General features: G+C 33.5%; 1 protein-coding gene, 1 long non-coding RNA gene and 1 pseudogene across 3 annotated transcripts; 2 read left to right on the top strand and 1 right to left on the bottom strand.

The window, feature by feature from the left end:
- Positions 1-1,205: 1,205 nt before the first annotated feature.
- On the bottom strand, positions 1,206-3,178 carry LOC104222460 (5-epi-aristolochene synthase-like; annotated as a pseudogene).
- Positions 3,179-7,954: 4,776 nt separating this feature from the next.
- LOC138869618 (5-epiaristolochene 1,3-dihydroxylase-like) lies at positions 7,955-8,293 on the top strand. The gene has a single exon (XM_070147251.1). It carries the CDS (start codon positions 7,955-7,957, stop codon positions 8,291-8,293), a length of 339 nt encoding a protein of 112 aa, XP_070003352.1.
- Positions 8,294-15,454: 7,161 nt separating this feature from the next.
- LOC104222452 (uncharacterized) lies at positions 15,455-17,414 on the top strand. Of its 2 annotated transcripts, none has more exons than XR_011407461.1 (3): positions 15,455-15,661; positions 15,732-15,849; positions 17,166-17,414. It is a non-coding gene; the product is annotated as an uncharacterized lncRNA (long non-coding RNA). The 2 variants fall into 2 exon arrangements; XR_011407462.1 differs by lacking the exon at positions 17,166-17,414 and adding an exon at positions 16,832-17,157.
- The last annotated feature ends 3,599 nt before the right edge of the window (positions 17,415-21,013 follow it).

Here is a 21,013-nt window from a genome sequence, read left to right as displayed (position 1 = left end):
GATCACTGAAAGAGAACACCCTTGCAACCCAAGGGGACTGGACTAGGATTCACATTGAATCCGAACCAGTATAAAAATTCTGGTGTTTTTATTTCTTGCATTTTATTTCTGCATTTACTATTATCCTGTTCTTATTTCTAGTCGACTAATTGGTAAACTAGTCAACTACTTATAAAATTTTGTTATTAAGCAATTCATCCCCCCCCCCCAACTCTCCTGTACTTTCATGTTCTTGATTTTATAGATTAGTGACCTCCTCCTTCTCTCCCTTATTACACCGTAGAAATATTTTGAGTTGGAATCTCTTTCCTCTGCCCATATATATATATCACACATTTTTAAAGTCCATCGGCTGAAATATTATTTATCTCCGATTTAGAGATTAAACAATGTATTGTCTCTTTCTATACAAACATAAAAATATAATATCATCATGTAGCTATCTTTATAATATGCAATTGCAAGCTTGTATTAACCTTCTCTGGTGGCTCAGTTCAGGTGGCTGATCTCTCCATAACAAATTCTTAGCTTAGATTTCCAAGTCAGTGCATATCTTAAACCAAGAGAAGCTCTTAAAATCACACATATCATCCTGTATGATTACCTTGATCTTTTCCGGCTTCATTTTTGGCAAAATTTGACTCTTTAAACACTTCATGTAGTCCAAGTAGGTGCTTATATTCTCAGGGTACCTTAATTATGTCGTTAATATTTAAATTAGATCAAAATAATATTCAAAACTTGCAGGGATTTACATCTTATTTGGCAGTTGTGCTCGTCAAATTAATATCTCAATATTGAATTCTTTTCTGGGGACAATGGGTAGAATATATTCAAGTTAATATGTGCAATGAAAAAATGAAATAAAAAAAAAATGTACCGGCAGTATTATTTCTTACAAGGATATTAAGGAACCTGATGGGAAGTGCATCGCTCCATTACAAAAGACAGTTGCTTAGCAACTTTATACAGCATGATAAAATTAAATAAATGGATTTAATTCTTTCAACAATGGAGAATGAAGTCCTGTAGCTCCACGACAAGCAACAAATGTGGTCTAAACTTCAATAGAATCCACAAGTAGGGCAATAATGAAGACTTTCTCCGGATGAGTGTATCTATCTAGATTGTGTATATATGTAACCTCAACAATACGTGCAAGATTGAGAATACGAGATAAAAACTCTGTAGAGACAGGAGTGGGCCTAAGAAGTCCTTCATTAAGATCCTTCCATGCTGCCTCAGCCATTTCTTGAAATTTAGTCATTGCTTCTTCTGTTGATATGCCATAATCTCTCATGCAGCACTCAATTCCTGTTGCAGTTTGTCCCCTACTTTTCTCAACCGGGAAAGGTAGGTAAATTAGGGTTTAGCTTTTATATTGTCGCAATACTTTATTTTTCCAAATTAGATATAATTATATAAGTTTGTGAGATATAACTCATACCTCGTATGTGGTTGTGTCATCAATAACTCGGCATATTATCACACTAGCTTCAAGAAATTTAGGATTCTTTGACAACCACTCAAAATCCTGCTCCGTAACAGACTTCATGCCCAAATATCATGTTGTCGCGAGGTAGTAATATGTAGTAGTTGCTAGTGCATTGCTTAGGTATTCAGAAACAGGTGGCTTATATCCTTCAATAAACCATGTTGACTCGACATTATAATTTCTTACTACTTCTTTCATCTGTGAATACAAAATATATATGTTTGAGTGTTAGATAATTTTGATTGAATTGTATCAAGTTTAATTAAGATCGCTAAAAGACGTACAGAAGGTAAAACAAAGGGAGAAATGGAATAAGGAAAAAACATATTTCAATAGTTAAGTTTCTCAAACATATTCTTTCTATTGCATGGCGGACAATATGAGATCTTCCAGCACTAGAATACCTTTTCATAATCCTTGTAAAGATCTAGAATAGCTTTATAACTGATTTTCATGTAATCAGGAAGACAATCAATTTCGTTGATATCCCATATGCAGGATGAAAAATTAAGGTGAACTCATGCATTTTGAAAGATGTATTTTGAAAGAGCACAACTATAATGAGTAGAATTCATCTTAATCTTTTCATGACGACATTTACTATCAAGGAATATCTGAATAAGTGAATTGATGAAGTTCATACCTTTGTATGGCATCTGTGTATGCTCAAGTTCTTTAATTGTACCATAAGCATCAAAGGTGTCATCCACAATCAAAATCATTGATATGGTGTTAACAAGCATGACCCGAGCTTGAGAGTATTGAGGCTCAAAATAAACTCCTAATGCCCAAAAGTAGCATTCAACTACTCGATCTCTAGCATATGGAAGTGTTGTTACGAAATCCAAATCTTTCCACCACCTGCATCATAACAATCAACATCAGTACTTGATATATGGTGAATCAAAAAGGATTCATCGTTTTAATTTACCGCACCTTGATACTTTAGCAAGTTCTTGTTTGTGCAGCATCTGGAGCAAGTTAAATCCAATTTGGAAAATCGAAGTAACGCATCATTTTTTGAATGTTCCTTCTCATAGATTGATGAGATGAAGAATTGGGTCTCGACTCTAGGTACGCCCTTGTGCAAACATTGCTCAAGGGCATGTGTCACTTGCTCCCTAAGTGGAGATTTTAAATGTGGAGCTGCAGATTCAAGATGGATAGTGGAGAAAGCAAGTGCATCTTCTAAGATATCGTCTGCATGAGTCCTTACATGTGAAGCTTCGTACAAGTTCAACAATCCTAAGACATCACTAGCAAGAGACTCCTTGAATTTGCCATTTTCATCTTGGAATTTGCTGAATATTTCTGGTTTTCAAGGAAGAATCCATAATATTAACCTTCCGGCAAATGGATAACAAATTTAACAACATTAAATGCGTGTTTCATGATGAACTTACCAGGGGAGATGTTGAAACCATGTTGTCTGAGCAATCGAAATTGAAGTGCAGAAGTGCACAAATCGTTGCAGTTTGAGTTTTGGTTGTAAATGTGATCCAAAATATTATCAATTACTTTCTCAAAGTGATAGGCTATGCCAAGGCGTTCAATAATGTCAATCAAATTCAATACTCCTCGTTTGTTCCTTCAATGGTTCAATCTCCAGAGCATACTTTTGCGCAACCTATATGTAATGTATTTTTTAACAAAACTGAAATTAGAAAAACTAATGTTGTTCATCAGCAGCCTTTTGATTTCTTCATTGGCGTCTCAATTGATCCAATATAGGAGTAGTATTTCTTTAAGTTTTCTTATATTAATTGTTATAACGACCCAGTATAATTCCACAAGTAGGGTCTGGGGAGGGTAATATGTACGTAGATAATTGTGTTGTGGGACGTCATATGACGGAAAATAATGTTTACTATAGTAACTACTCTTTCTTATAAGGGAAAAGAGTCAAATTTTACTCTCAACTTTCGAATTTTGTCTATGGGTGAGGTACGAAGGAAAATATTTTCGATGAAAAATATTTTTCTGGAAAATGAGAGACTTTATCATTTATTTTTTCTTGTTTGATTGGTGAGGTGAAACTTTTTTTCCGGAATTTGTTTTTTAGTATTTGGTTAGAATATTTTTAGAAAAATAATTTTTTATGCTACTCTCCTCAATCCACCTTCTCCAAAATTCTCATGTTATTTTCTTTAAGAATTCAATTATTCTTTTCAAAATTCATACAAATCTAAAGGAACTAATGTGCTACTTTACTTTTTTCACACAAGAATAACATTGAAATTTAAGCTCGATAACTAAAAAGAAAATACTTCATTTTGTTGAAAAAGAAAGTATCGTTTCTACCACATGAAAAGAAATTACTCATTTTGTTGAATGAAAGAAATTACTTATTTCTTTTTTTACATCATGAAAAGAAAGTACTCATTTTGTTGAAAAAAATACTTTTTCTAATTTAGGAAAAGAAAATACTTAGTCTGTTGAAATGAAAGAAAATATTTTTTTCTACATCATCAAAAGAAAGTGCTCATTTTATTGAAATGAAAGAAAATAATTTTACAATATCATGACAAGAATATACTCAATTTGTTAAAATTTAAAAAAGTACTCTATCTACGCCGTGAAAAGAAAGTACTCTTAATAATAGTTCTATTTAGGGTGGGTGGTGGGCGAGGTTGGGGTAGGTGGGGTGTGGTTGAAAAAGAGTTTTGGAAAATGTTTTCCCTCATTTTAATAGGGAAAGTTGGTGGGGATTGAGAATATGATGGAGAAGGTTGAGAAAGAGTTTTGAAAAATATTTTTCCTTCTTTTGACAGGAAAAATATTTTCATGCAGAAAATATTTTTTAAAATATTCAAGCCTACCAAATATGAAAAAATTAAAACATATTTTGCGAAAAATATTTTTCATCATACCAAACACACCCTATATTTATCCTCCATTATACTATTCGATCAAATTTACCTTTATCGTTATACTATCGGGACAAACTCACCCCTATCTCTAAAAAAAACTTACAAAAATTACCTCTAGTTCTAACGGCAATCCACAACCTCCCTTGTATACGTACTCTTGATGCGCGATCAATACAAAAGAAATTGATCATAATAAATTATATTTTAAACACTATCTATAGCAAGTTATCTATAGATACCAAATTATAAGATACGTTAAAATAACTATTAATATAAAAGTTTAATATAATACCCCTTTCTATTAAAAGTATTTGAAGTTGCTTAATCACATTAATCGAAACATGCACTAATATATTTGTATTGCTCCAAATAAAAAAAAAATTACGTACTATAGAAAAATTACAATATTCCACAAAAATATAATCAAATATTTATAGCACAAATTATATTCTTCTGTACAGGTTTCAATGGACGTTCTGGGGATATTATTAACAATTAAAATAGAATAAATTCTATTTACCCAATTTTACTGTTCCCAAAAGTATGCATGGAATTTGAATTGTATTCAACTTATTATATTTGGATTCCAAAGATTTTCATTGACATTAAAAACAAAACAGTGTGTTAACAAACTGTTTATTAACTCTGGGAAATATCCAATCACCACTTAAAAATTAGTTGATAAAACTAACTTATGCATTATTTTGTCCAAAAGAATAGCCCTACTAAAGTTTAGCATCAGAAGGATGTAGTTTAAGTCTATATAGTTGAGGTTTTATGTAGCCATTTACTTGTTCAATTGTATCAAAAGGTCCTTTCGTCTATTTCGACAAGCTTTCCACCGTCGAAATTTTTTTATTCTTCAATAACATTGCATAATTGACTTCATTAAATTAGTTTCTCCATAATATTCATGTTAGAGTCTAAATTAATAAATCATCAATTTAGACGCAAACAACAACATGTGAATTATTCTAAGACTTATCATAGATGCACTTATCACGCTTCTTGATTTAATCAACTTTCGCTCATGCATGAATATTTAAATTTTTCATGCAAGAATCTTTTATCATTATTTACCCCAACTATTTCTGGAATTATGCAAATTCAAAATTATAAATAATATAATCACGTACTCATAACAATATAAGGTAAATTTTTTTTTTTGTCCTTTGCTCCGCTTGAGCTAACCATATAAAAAAAAATTACCTTTCAATCTCATAAAATTTCTTCCATAGAATAAATAATAAAGTAGTGGGATATTAAAATATTATAATATGGGTTGGTAGTTACAAAATATATGCTTTAGTAGGTAATAAGTGGTAGATCATGATATTAGTGGTTTTATGAGTTATACCAAAGTAATGATCACTTTCTTGCCAATTTATAACCACTATCTCACAAAAAATATTGTACTTTAATATTATAATTTTAATATTAAAATGCACTAATACAAACAGATATAAATTTGACTAGATAATATAATAGTAAAAATAAATTTATCGAATAGTATAACACAAGAAATATAGATAATATTCAAAAGTTGATGAGTAAATATGATCCTTTACCATTCTTATAAACGTCAAAATGTCTAGCCGTCGTAGTTAAGAATCTTTCTTGGCCAAACTCCCGAAATTACTAGAGAATCAGCATAGTGACAAAAGCATTCATATTTTGGCTTCGCAATAATTAGTACACAAAATTTATTTGTTTACGTCATTAATGTGGTTCTTTGAGTCAGCTGAATTGTTTTGACTCTGAAGAAAGTTGCTCAGTTAAGTAAACAAAGTCCGCTTTGACCAGATGTTGACAAAACGAAAGTTGCAGATATATATTACTCCCTTGTTCCAATTTACGTGGATACGTTTGACTTGATACGAAATTTAAAAAAATAATTTTTGGAATTTTTGTTCTTAAACAAGTTAAAAAAACGTTCAGAGTACTTGTGTGGTTATAAATACTTCTCATCAAGGATAAAATTGTAAGTTTAAGCTAAATTGTTTTCAAATTTAGAAAAGGATCATTCTTTTTTAAACAGACCAAAAAAAAAAAATAGGTTCACAGAAACGGAGGAAATACTATATTATTACCCAATTACCATATCTTCCTGCATCTAGTACAGTATGAATAACTCCATATGTTAAAAATTCAATATTTAGATGTAACTTTCCAATTTTTAGGTTTGAAACACAAGAAATCAACATCTCAGGAGATTTGATATGATCAGAACTTAACATAAAAAAGTATTTTTAAAAAAGCTTTACCAAAACTCCAAAACTAATGTACAAAAAGCTTCAAACTTTTCATATAAAAACAGCAAATTAGAATACAAAAAATCTCCTTTTTTGAATAAAAATGACCATCAGAAACAGTTTAGCACCACAAAGCTATATTCAAAACACCCCTTTCATTTTATGTAATCAATTTGGTGTGCTCGCATCGTTACCTTAATTTTTTCTTTTCATTTCGTCCTTAAATTTTTTGATATTTATATTTCACCCTTTACCCTATATTAATAATAAGTCCACCTCGTATCATATTTTTCTTTATAATATTGTAAATGTATCCTCCAAATTATGAGTATGTGATATAATAAAACGATGATAAACGATAATCATCGAAACAATACAGTATAATACATATAATAGAATACGATGTACACCATAAAACGTTGAATAAAAATCATCCAAAAAATACAGCAAAAGTTGCAATTTCAACGCACGCACACCTGCTTTGCTTGCATAAGTTACTCATTTCATGAAAGTTTAATTATTAAAAATCTCTGTTCTTTTTCTTTTGAAAGGACATAAGTTATCTTTTCTTTGCACATAATTATTTTTCATCTGCCATGCTTACGGTATCATCATATATTAAATCCAGACAAATAAAATACTCCGATGATATCTTCCTATGCACTGCTAATTAGTTTTAATTAGTTTCATCTAGCCTTTTGTTCTTTCCACGTACGTCTTTAATTCATCTTACAATTTTTATTTTCCAAATTTTAGTTAGTGCAAAGTTTAGTTGACCAATGCAATATTTTTAAACAAAAATAATACTATGCTACAATTTTCATTAGAAATGATTCTGGCATTTTTTTGTAAAAAGAAACTCTATAATAAATTAATTAAATTGAGGTATTTAGTATGCATTTACAAAACTTCATTTGAAGGCTTTGATGTGGCTGACATCTTCCCTTCATACAAGTTTCTTCATGTTCTCAGTGGAATGAAGCGTAAACTTCTGAATGCCCACATTAAGGTAGATGCCATTGTTGAGGATGTCATCAACGAGCACAAGAAAAATCTTGCAACTGGGAAAACTAATGGAGCATTAGGAGGTGAAGATTTAATTGATGTCCTACTAAGACTTATGAATGATACAAGTCTTCAATTTCCCATCACAAACGACAATATCAAAGTTGTTATTGTTGTAAGTATTATTGATCAATACTACAATCCTATGCTTTTTCTTACTCTCACATATCCATTGCCATAGCTAAAATATTTTTAATTTTTACCAAGAAAAATAATTTCTTGTTAGAAAAATAATTTCATGTTGTAACTTGGCCTTTATTAATTTGCCGGACATGTTTACTGCCGGAACAGAAACTTCATCAACAACAACTGTATGGGCTATGGCTGAAATGATGAAGAATCCTAGTTTATTCACCAAAGCTCAGGCAGAAGTGAGAGAAGCCTTTAAAAACAAAGTAACATTTGATGAAAATGATGCGGAGGAGCCGAAATACTTAAAGTTAGTTATTAAAGAAACTTTGAGACTTCATCCGCCATCTCCACTTTTGGTTCCAAGGGAATGCAGGGAAAGTACAGATATAAACGGCTACATTATTCTAGTGAATACTAAAGTGATGGTTAATGTTTGGGCATTGGGAGGTGTTAAGAACTATAATTATTCTCTTAATTAGCTAATTGTCTTAGCTTAGTGCTTAGTCTTAGATTTGTATATAGTGGAGTCTCCACTCACTCTTTCTAATTCAATTAATCAGAAAGTTACACAAATTCTGGAACCTTCTCTCATCCTTTCTCTTCTCTCTCTCTGGGCTCTCATGGTGGACGATCCACTGCTTCATCTCCATTGAAGCACAACTTCAGATAATAGTAAGAGCTTGACTGCTGCTCCATCGACTGTGTTTCTTCACATGGTATCAGAGCCGGAGCTTCGATTTTAGATTCAATCCACGAGATCTGTTGGTTCTTCCTTTGTTGATGATCGTTTAAACCTAATCGCACATATGCAGATTCATTTCTCCATGAATTTCAAGATATAGCTTGAGAACAGGTTTCTTTTACTTCTGATTCACAATTCTTTGAGAATCATTGTTAAATTTCATTCATCTTATATTTTTAGATATCAAAATTTCTTAGATTTCTCTGTAATTCACAAGTATGAGGTCCGATGAGAACGATAATCCAACAGTACCAACTGTGAATGAGCCTCTGAGTCAATCAGGCATTGACATTAGTAATCCTCTATACATGCATCCATCTGACAATCCTGGGGCAGCTCTAGTCCCTGCTCCTTTTGATGGCTTTGGTTATCGATCATGGAGAAGAAGTGTGATGCGAGCATTGTCTGTGAAGAATAAATTGGGATTTATTAACGGAGACTGTAAAAGACCAGATCTAGATTCTCCAAACTTTCGCTTATGGGAGAGGTGTGATGACATGGTCACATCATGGATCTTAAACTCTTTGACTAAAGAGATCGCAGATAGTGTTGAATACGTAGCTAATGCATTTGAATTGTGGAGAGAACTTGAGGATCGATATGATCAAACAAATGGAACAAAGTTGTATCAAATTCAGAAGGAGATCAATGATCTGTCTCAAGGATCACTTGATATTACCAGTTACTATACGAAAATGAAGAAACTATGGGAGGAGCTCAATACTTTGATTACTAAATCTCATTGTGCCTGCAACTGTTCGTGTGGGGCTAAGGAAAGTATGCATAAAGCAGAGCAGGATAGGAGGCTCATACAATTCCTTATGGGATTAAATGAGACATATACTGTTGTTCGAGGGAGCATATTGATGATGAATCCTCTTCCCTCAATTGCTCAAGCCTTTTCTTTGTTAATCCAAGAAGAAAGGCAGAGGGAAATCAAGCCCACTGGCCATCTGGTACTGGAATCATCAGCTTTGAATGCCAATACAACCAGACCTAACACATTCAGGACAAATTACTCTCCCGGCAACAATCATAACAGCAGAAACAGACCTTTTTGTGACTACTGCAAGAGGCCAGGTCACACTAAAGAGAAATGCCACAAGCTTCATGGATATCCACAGAATTTTGGACAGAATTTTGGTCACTATCAGAATCCAAACACAGGACAAAACAGTTTCAGTCAAAACACAAGGCAAAGTTCCAACAACAATAGTGCCAACAGATTCAACAGAGGCAACAGGACTCTAGCCAATGCACATGTGGCAGCCACTGAATCTCAACCTGCAGAGAATGATAGTCAGAATAGATATGTTAGTCATGACAATCCTCAGAATGTGAGCCTTACCAAGGAAGAGTACAATCAGTTGGTGACCCTGCTACAACAATTTCAGTCATCTGGGATAGGAGATCATGGAGGTGGTATTAATGCTACTTCAGGAACAACAAACTTTGCAGGTATGGTAGTTTGTACCTCCTCAATTGATTTTGGCAAACTTTCATGTGAATGTTTCAAGAACAAAGCTGACTCATGGATTATAGATTCAGGGGCATCAAATAACATGACCTTCAACAGATCCCTATTAACCAATATAATCAACCTACCTTATCCCTTACTGGTCATACTTCCAAATGGCTATAAAGTAAAGGTGACAGAAATAGGCAGTGTAATTCTCAATTCTAAGATCACTTTAGATAAAGTGATGTATGTTCCAACTTTCAGATACAATCTAATTTCTGTCCACTCTTTAACTTCTCATTTAAGTTGTATTGTTGCCTTCTTCAATCTCTGTTGTGTGTTGCAGGCCCCTTCAATGAAGAGGCCTCTGGTGATTGGTAAAGTGAATGATGGGCTATACATCCTATGCCCAAGTTGCTTAAAGAAAAACAATGCAAGTCTTGCAGAAAAGGACAATTCTAGACTTCCTGTCATTTCTACTTGTTGCACTTGTGACACACACTGTCCAACTCATTCTACTGTAAATGTACCAATCCACACCAATAAGTGTGTCTCTTTTCCCTCTCTCATTGTAAATAATTCATGTGCAAGTGCTAGTAAACATGTTCATTTTGAGGATGTATCTTCTGAATTGCCTGGTTTCTTCCCTCAATCTTGGACTGAAAATAATGTAAATGTGTTGTGGCATAACAGGCTTGGACATGTTCCCTTTGTGAAGATGAAAAGGATTACTTCCATTCCTGCTAATTTCTCTCCTAAACAACCCTTTACCTGTACCATTTGCCCAATGGCTAGACAAGAAAGATTACCTTTTCCTCAGAAAACCAGTGTATCTAACAAAATATTTGAGCTTTTGCATGTTGACCTATGGGGTCCATATCATATTCCTACACATGATAAACACAAGTACTTTGTCACCGTAGTGGATGACTATAGCAGATCTACATGGACACATCTTTTGTCTAGCAAGAGTAATGTTATTGATATTCTTAAAAACTTCATGTCCTTGGTGGAAAACCAGTTTAGTATCAACATCAAGTCCATAAGGTCAGACAATGGACTAGAGTTTACCAGTGGAGAAGCAACCAAATTGTCTCAGTCCAAAGGAATCATTCATCAAAGAACTTGCCCATATACACCACAACAAAATGGTGTGGTAGAAAGAAAACATAAATACCTTCTTGAAACAGCTAGAGCGCTCCTTTTCCAATCCAAATTACCTCTGAGATATTGGGGTGAGTGTGTCCTCTGTGCTACATATATAATAAACAAATTGCCATCCAATTCCATCAACAATAAAACCCCATATGAGCTGTTGTATAAGAGAAAACCAAAATACTCTCATCTCAAGAGCTTTGGATGCTTGTGCTATCCCACTATACCAATACCACATAGGGACAAGTTCAATCCCAGGACTGCCCCTCATGTCTTTGTTGGGTATCCTTTCAACACAAAGGGGTAAAAAGTTCTGAACCTGGCCACTAGAAAGATTTACATTTTCAGAGATGTTGTGTTTAATGAATCTATCTTTCCTTTTAACTGTAGCATAAACAAGTCTTCCAACTCACTTGTTTTTTACCCTGTTCCTTTCATTGACTCTCTTGATGAACATCTTCCTAAAAACACATGAAACATGCAGACCACTGAAAACTTGAGTGACCAAGGAAATGTGGATAACACACCTATCTCTATGTCACCTATACATGCAGCCAGTCCCTTATCTCATGGAATATCCACACATCATCAGGAACACACATCTAGCTCCTCACCACACAACACACCATCAGAACACAACATTGCACAAACAGATACAGAACAAATCCATCCAACTAGGCAGTCACACAGAACTCATAAACTTCCTACATATCTACAGGACAATGTTCATTCCTTACCTAAATTCAAGAATAATTCCACTTCCCTAAATGCTTTATTTTCTGTAAACCAACACATTGCCTCTGATCTACTAACTCCTGATAGTCAGGCTCTTGTGAGAAATATTTGTCATGACAGGGAACCATCATCATATGAGGAGGAAGCTATTGATCCTGCATGGCAAGCTGCTATGACACAAGAATTTGATGCATTACATTCAAATCATACATGGGACTTAGTAATGCTGCCACCTGGGAAGCAAGCAATTGGATGTAGATGGGTGTACAAAGTGAAACACAAAGCAGATGGTAGCATTGAGAGATTCAAGGCCAGATTAGTTGTTAAAGGGTACACTCAACAGGCAGGAATAGATTATACAGAAACTTTTTCCCCGGTTGTAAAGATGACAACAGTCAGAGCTTTAATAGCTACAGCAGTCAAGAAAGGTTGGCTCATCTCACAGTTAGATGTAAACAATGCCTTCTTGCATGGAGATCTCAATGAGGAGGTATATATGTAGGTGCCACCTGGGCTAGTGTTAGACAAGCCAGGCCTGGTATGCAAACTGAATAAATCTCTTTATGGGTTAAAGCAAGCAAGCAGACAATGGTATGCAAAGTTAACTGAGGCACTTTATTCAAGAGGATACACACACTCCATGTATGACTACTCACTCTTTTACAAGAGAAATGGAAGTGACTCAGTGTATATTGTTGTGTATGTGGATGATGTGCTGTTAACTGGGATTGATGAACAAGAAATTGCTCAACTTAAGAGATTCCTACATGAGCAATTCAGGATCAAGGATCTGGGACAGCTTCACTATTTCCTGGGATTAGAGGTTATGTATAAGGAAGATGGGGTCATTATATCACAAAGGAAGTTTGCATTGAACCTGCTAAAGGAGTATGATTGCCTAGAACACAAGACCTGCTCTTCACCATTGGATCCAAATGTGAAACTAAAGGCCAAGGAAGGAGCAGAATTGCAGGATCCTACTTATTATAAGAAGTTAGTAGGGAAGCTGAATTTCTTGACCAATACTAGGTTAGATATAGCATATGGTGTTCAACACTTAAGTCAGTTTATGCAGAAACCCAGGGAGCCCCATTTGAAAGCAGCATTTCATTTGCTAAGGTACCTAAAGAATGATCCTACCCTGGGAATCTTTATGTCAAAGGATGAAGATCACACAGTCAGAGCTTATTGTGACTCTGACTGGGCTGCTTGTCCAGACTCTAGGAGGTCCATCAGTGGTTATTTGGTGTTGCTAGGCAACAGCCCCATCAGCTGGAAGTCCAAGAAACAAAAGACCATCTCACTGTCTTCTACAGAAGCAGAATATCGAGCCTTGAGAAAAGTTGTAGGTGAATTAGTGTGGCTACGCAGGTTATTTGAAGAACTGACTGTCCCCTTTTCTCTACCTATTTCTGTCTACTGTGATAGTCAGTCTGCATTACACATTGCTAGGAATCCAGTATTTCACGAAAGAACCAAGCATATAGAGGTCGACTGTCACTTTGTACGTGAATAACTCCAAGCAGGTCTGATCTCTCTTCAACATATCAGAACTGATGACCAACTTGCAGATGTTTTGACTGAAGCTTTGACAGGGATCAAGTACAACGATGCATTGGCCAAGTTGTCAGTGTTTGCTACACCTCCAATTGAGGGGGGGGGGGGTGTTAAGAACTATAATTATTCTCTTAATTAGTTAATTGTCTTAGCTTAGTGCTTAGTCTTAGATTTGTATATAGTGGAGTCTCCACTCACTCTTTCTAATTCAATTAATCAGAAAGTTACACAAATTCTGGAACCTTCTCTCATCCTTTCTCTTCTCTCTCTCTGGGCTCTCATGGTGGACGATCCACTGCTTCATCTCCATTGAAGCACAACTTCAGATAATAGTAAGAGCTTGACTGCTGCTCCATCGACTGTGTTTCTTCACAGAGATCCAAAATATTGGGATGACACAGAAAACTTTAAGCTAGAGAGATTTGAGCAATGCTCTGTGGATTTTTTTGGTAATAATTTTGAATTTCTTCCTTTTGGTGGTGGACGGAGAATTTGTCTTGGAATATCATTTGGTTTAGCTAACCTTTACTTGCCATTGGCTCGATTGCTGTATCACTTCGATCAACTGGAAACTCTCAACCGGAATGAAGCCAAGAGACTTGGACTTGACTGAATTAGCTGGAATAACTATTGCTAGAAAGGGTGACCTTTAACTTAATGCCACTCCTTATAAACCTTCCCGTGAGTAATTTAATAGCAGCAGGTTTTTTAATTCCATTGTCAACCTCAGTATTGTATAATCTTTCTGATGTTTCGGGTTTTAATGATTTGTAATAAATGTAGTCATTACAAAAAAGTAAGGATACAACGACATTTATTTAGTGATATTTGAAATAAAAATAACAACATTTATGATAAAATATCACAAAGAAGAATGACATTTGTGACAAAATGTGGTAAAAATGACATTTGATTCAAAATGTCGTAAAAATAATGACATTTGATACAAAATGTCGTAAAAACAATGACATTTTGTATCAAGTGTTATTATTTTATAACATTCAATACAAAATGTCATGAAAAGACCGACATTAGATATAAAATGTCCAAAAGATTAGGACTTTATTTTAAATGTCATATTATAGTTGATAATTACGAACATTTACATTAATGCCGGAAATTTCTCTATATTTTTTAATTGTAAATCATTCTTTTCTAGAAGCAAAAGAAAGTATTCTTTTTATTTAGTACTGTATATTTTTTTGATATTTTTCCACAGAATAGACGAGTTCTCTTGTTATTAATCAATGTTTTAAAAGGTTTTTTTAGGACTCGCCGGCCTTAAAATAACATAATGATCATGTATGGTGTTTAGTTTTGTGAGGTTTACGCCCCAAGTGCCCGATTGTACCCAATTGTTTAGTGCTTGGGATACACCCAAGAATTCCTATGCAAATGATGTATTAAATTCCTAATTACTATTGTTGATCCTCGAGATACTTTAACAAATAAATGATAAAAGTTCTATACATATGTAGAATTATGAAGATTGAGATTAACTCAAATAATAAAGTTAGAGTATTGCATATTTACTAAGTGAGAACATCATAGGAGTAAATATTATTTGAATATTTCTTCTAAAAATATACATATGATCCGAAATTTATATCTGATCATTTGCAGTTGATCTCCATTTCTTAGTTTTATGTCTGTCAAAATTATTATTTTTAATTATTTAAAAGTTATGATATTATAGCCAATTTCTATCTCTTAATAATTTTAACACTATTGCATCATAGATACTTGTTAAAATATGTTAGTTATTTTATTTTCTATGAGTTTTTTTTATCTTTCTAATTTTCTTAATTTTTTAATGTACTCTCTATTGTTCACATTATTATACTATTTTATAAATTAAAAAATAATTTTTTATGTTGAATCAATAATATTACTAGTACTTGTTAAATATTGAATTAAAAAATAAAGTAGAAATTTAAAAAAATATATAAACCTAGACCACATTTGTAACTTACGTTAATTGCTAACCAAAAGTTAGCCGAGATACTCTCGGCTCCTTTCCTAGAAGACCTCAAAACCCTAACATGGTGCGAACTGTCAAATTGGGTCATTTTTGTTTTATCAAATCTAGTCCAATTTTAGTCAAATTTGATATGTATCTCAGCAATATATACAAATTGCAGTCTCGAAAAAAGCTATGTATGGAGAGTATCGGAGATTTAGAAGGAAAAAATTTTGGCGGTAAGAATTTTCGGCTTCCCTCCTCCTAATTCTGAAATTACAGTTTCTTTTATTAATTAGAATTCTTCAGACAAACGCTTTGGTAATTTAATCACATATACTTGGAGATTGAAGAAGACATGGAAAGGGAGGCAAGTTATTGGAAGAACATTGATATAGGGTTCAGACTCTTGGTGAGGCTTTCACAGGTTCATATCTATCTTTAATTTAATTTAATACTATGTAAATCTATTTTTTGTAATGTGATAGTTAAAAGAAAGTATTTTTCTGTTCTGAAATACTTACTAGGTTTCTCCTTTCCAAGTTATTTAGGCTCTTTAAGGTTGTTTGCATCTCTACTATTTGAACTTCTTGTATAGAAAAATATGCTGCTATTTGAAAAGGATTGGATTAATATGATCTCATTTTAGTTGTCGGATGATTATGGATTTACTCTTGTGAATTTAATTATCTACTCTACACAAAAATCAACCTTTCATCTTTGCTTCTCAAGTTCAACATGTGTTTTATATCCATCATCCAATGGCAGAGGAGTGTCAAATTGTTATTAAACTTAAGCCAAAAGTTTTTTTCGATTTAGATAAAAATACACAAGCAACTGGGAATATGGAAGGCCGTATGAAAGTGTGGCATGAGCAACGACTAGATGATACTATATTTAAAAGTGAAAAGATATTGAATGGGTTAGGGAAGGAGTATCCGGAACAGAAATTGACCCACAAACTCGAGAAAGTATTGAAGTATTTGATGAAGATTACATGTCTTATTGTTTGACTTGGTAGTTAGATATTATTTCATACCTTTAGACTGTAGAAATTATTTTCCAATTTGGCAGGAATCATATTTTTGGACTTGGGAGTTTAGTTGTTGATATATTGGATATGTAGCAAATTTCGTAGTGTGGCTGTAACATGTTTGAGCTGTAGTGCAAACTTATTTCGGACAGTAGTTTTATACTTCGCTTAGAATGCATTTAGTGAAAAACTACCTTTCCTACTCATCTCCACCATTACTTTATTTCTCTTCGGTTTAGTATTTGGACAAATGCAATAAATCCAGTCTCATATCATCAGATTCATTGTATTTATTTTTATTTGTTCTATTATTTGGAGATTTGAGATTATCTTATAAATTTGTGAAACTCAATTCTTTCTGGGTTTTTTTTTCCAGATATGAGAGTTATAAGTAAGATAATTTTGGTCTGGCTTATTTCTGTACTAGATGTGAAAAGCCCATGCTATGCATCGGCCCAACAAGATATGATTGTTCTTTGCATTTGTATTGTTACATCAGTTCTGGTCTAGAGCATCTAAATCATTTACATGTTGACCTGCTTGAATTTCAAGACTCTCAAAGTCACAGTTAGAAATTCTAGTAGAGCACTGAGCCAAGACATTATTTCTTCATTATTTAACTACTATGAAAGTGTCGAAGTGAAATTTATGATTTTCAGAATTAACCGATTTGTTGATATATTCATGTACGGATAACTTCAACATACAAGTGACATGAACAACAATGAAGGATGTGAAAAATAAAAAAGGGGTGAAAGATGGCATTAAACGGAAAGGTGGAAAGTAAAGCAGAAGACTGTTACCATTTCTTGCGTTTTGGTCAACATAAGTGAAGGCAAAGTTCTGTTTAATTCGTGAATATCGTTGAGCAATTTCTCATTCTCAATATTGTCACTTCTTATTTCAACGTCTAAAGTTATGATTCACATCAAATTCCAATTCAGAAAATGAAACACCAATTGTTGTATCTTTTATCAAGCATACACACTTTAAAGTTCTTGCAGAGTTGTTGATAAACAGAGCAATGGTATTTCAAGCTGTTACACGTAAAACAGCAGCCCACTCAAAAAAGAAAGAAGAGGCTATAAGAGGTATTGACATTATTATATTACTAATGAAGAATATAAAAAAATATAAAGCAGAAATGATACCAAGATATATAGAAGATAGAAACATAATTAACAGGAAGAAAGTTCGCAGATGTCGCGTGCTGAAGATCTTCAAGAACCTCTTCCACAAAAGCTGTTGTTGAACTTTCCAAAGCTTTTTTTTTGTTTAAACTATGAACTTCATTCCGTAATAGCTCTTTGTCTGCGAGCATAGTGCATACGTCATCATTATCTTCTACAAAAACTTCATTTTGAAAAGGCAGGCATGACACAATGAATTCATGTCTGCAAAGGCCAATGCTAAAGTTTACTAACAGTTGTTTTGAGATATAGAATTTGCTAACAGAAAGAGGCTACCCTATATTAAAGATACAAAACTCTCTGTTTGCATTTCCACACATAAAAGTGTCACATAGTTTAAGAATAGCACCTTATGTTATTGATACTTATAAGTATCTCGTCACGCCTCCTTGTTAGACAACAAATCTTTTCATCCAAATGTTTGAGAGAGGTCTCTCGATCAGCTAAAAACAAAGACAAGAATTGAAAGGAAATTATAAAAGCAATTAGAATAAAAGTCAATCACCGGTTCATCACTATTTAAATAGCGTAGAAAAAGTTTTCTGTATGTGTTTGTTTATCCGAAACAACTGATATTATTGGAAGTTCTAAATTTAGTCTTAAGCTCATATTTAAAGTAGTAAATTAGAGGATCGTAATATATATTATTTTAAGAATGTGAAAGCAAGTAATTTGACAGCTGGGAAAAAATGCATTACCAAAAAAAGAAGAAACAGATTATAATACTACACAAAAGCCTCTATAATCTACCATAAATACCATAAATTCTCATGAAGCCATCGATTTCAACTTGCAGTCTGTATGAAGTTCTCATCAGCTCCAATTCTCGAGTAGTCAAAGCACTTTAAACTTCCGTACTTGTTGCCTGAATGTTGCCTTAATTTTTTCGTTAACCTGAATGAATTCATTGAATATGCTACTTAGTTCCTAAGACATAGAAACACATAGAGACATACACACATATACATGTTTAAGTACACACACACCAAAAAAACACAGTGAATGAGATAAAACTGTATGGAAACACCTGATGAAGCATATCCTTGAGCGAAGACATCTGAAACAGAATTGCAGCTGAGCGTTCCATATTGCTTCAGTTCTCGTTCCTTCTTTTGTGTTTTGTGGATGCTCTCTTAATTTGACGTGCCATTAAGAGATGACATAGGAGAAGCCGTAAGCAACTGGGGTTCACGATTTTTCGACATTCAAAATCTTCATTTACAACTAATGCATAGGAAAGGCCAATTTGCACACACGTACTATATGTTGGTACTGATGCTTCATATTCAGAAATTTTTCTTGTATAGTATTTGCTGCGAAAGAGATCAATTGCACCTATTTCAAGAAGACAAAGGAATGATATGCACAGAATATTATAAAAAATTTTAATTAAGCTAAAAGAGATCAATTTTACCTATTTAGGAAGCTAGTTAATGGAAATTCAGTTAATAATCTGTAAATATCAAAATTGAAGTGAAGATACACACATAAGTACAAAGTATTCAGCAAAAGTCCAGCTTGTAAAGAGCTAACCATATCATCAAAACTGAAAAATCTGCGAGCTACAAATCTAGATCAGTACCACTAAGCCCCAGATAACATCTGAAGATATAATAAAGGAAGAAAAATTCAATACTGAATTAAGACATTGCCTAAGGAACCAGAAGAATAGAGTTTCAATAAGGAAGGATCATGTTTTCTGATCTAGTCTATTAATCAACATTTGTTGTTCATATTTTCGAATTCTACACTATTGTAAAGTTAGTAGGTATTTCATATTTTATACAACTGATTTAGATCATTTCACCTAGTTGTGTGAATCAGGAATGCCAACACAGAAGCCAATCAGTAGTTCCACTGAAGTATCAACTTCTTATCAGTTTAATGGAGAGTTTGCTGAACAAACAGTTGCTCTAAGAGGATGCTCATCTTCTATATTTAGAACAGGTTTGTAAACTAAGATTTTGTTATCCTGAACTGAACTATGAGACATTAAACATTTACATATTTAATACATTCATAACACCTTTTTTGTCTTAGAAAATATCTCTACAGTTCAAGATTCCCCTATTTTTAATAATGTCAGAGATGTACGTGATAGCTCCTGTATTTTTGAAGTTGGTAAGTGTGGAAGTATGTCTCCTGGAAACAGCCTCTCTACCCTTCGGGGTAGGGGTAAGGTCTGCGTACATATTACCCTCCCCAGACCCCACTTGTGGGATTATACTGGGTCGTTGTTGTTGTTGTTGTTGTTGTTGTTGTGTAAGTGTGGAAGTATGGTGTTCAAATTTGTAGAATGTTCAAACAGCCAGACTTATATGCTTAATTCCTTATATCTTAGGGTCCACATCGGGAACATGCGCTGAACAGAATGATATTACTATGCATAACACTGCAAATAGAGGTTTGGTTTCTTATAGCTTTAAAGTCATTTCAGTCATTTATTTTTCGAGGTTGTCATTTTTTCCCTTTGGTTAACCCCAAAAAACACAAGTCGTAGATCTAAAAAATTGGGTCAGTGGAACACTATTAACTTTCCCAGTAGCCCTTATAGACTGAAAACTGTACCGAATTATAAGTTTTGTAGAGCCAAAAAATTTCAATATGAATCACTGGGATTTTGCTGTGATAATGGATAAGTGAAATTGATTCACTATGGACTACCTTCTCAACTCCTAAATATTTATTTAAGAAACTCTGAGGAGTCCAAACATTTTTGCACTTATGTTAGATTGCATAACAATATATTTGCATTTACTTCTCTTGGAGTGAATTATGTCAGAGATTTAGCAAGAAGAATTTGTGGTATTTATACGTTTAGAGTTCAAGGGAAAATGTATCATTTCATAAATGACCTCCTTCCTTCGAGTCAACCAGCCAAAAATCTACAGTTGTATTCATATGATACTGATAATGAACTAGCAAATCGGATGACATTCTCTGACAAGCTTAACGAATCGGTTATCAGGACTTTGATGGGCATATTTAAAGTTAATCCATACTCTATCTTTTTGAAATCTTTAACAGATATCTCAGAATTATCAAACTTCTACATTGCACTTAAGTCTGACTCTAGTTTAGATCAAAGAACATATAACTTACCAACATCATCTGAAGTAGCAGCAATATGGATAGAAGATGGAAGTAGTTCTAATTTTTCTCTACCACATATTCGAATTTATACACATAGTAATAAAAGTCAATTGCTAAATTATTACTATGGCTGTTACGATCCATTGCAGTATCCATTGCTATTTCCTTATGGACAAAACGGATGACACTGTGGTATTAAAAAAATTATTCGAACGAATAATATTATTAGCCGCAGAACTTATTGTGATATGAATAGCTACCAAGTGTACTAAACG

The sequence above is a fragment of the Nicotiana sylvestris genome, chromosome 5 (assembly GCF_000393655.2).
Source record: "Nicotiana sylvestris chromosome 5, ASM39365v2, whole genome shotgun sequence".
In the NCBI taxonomy this organism is placed as follows: Eukaryota; Viridiplantae; Streptophyta; class Magnoliopsida; order Solanales; family Solanaceae; genus Nicotiana; species Nicotiana sylvestris.
This window is presented reverse-complemented; position numbering and strand designations above follow the sequence as displayed.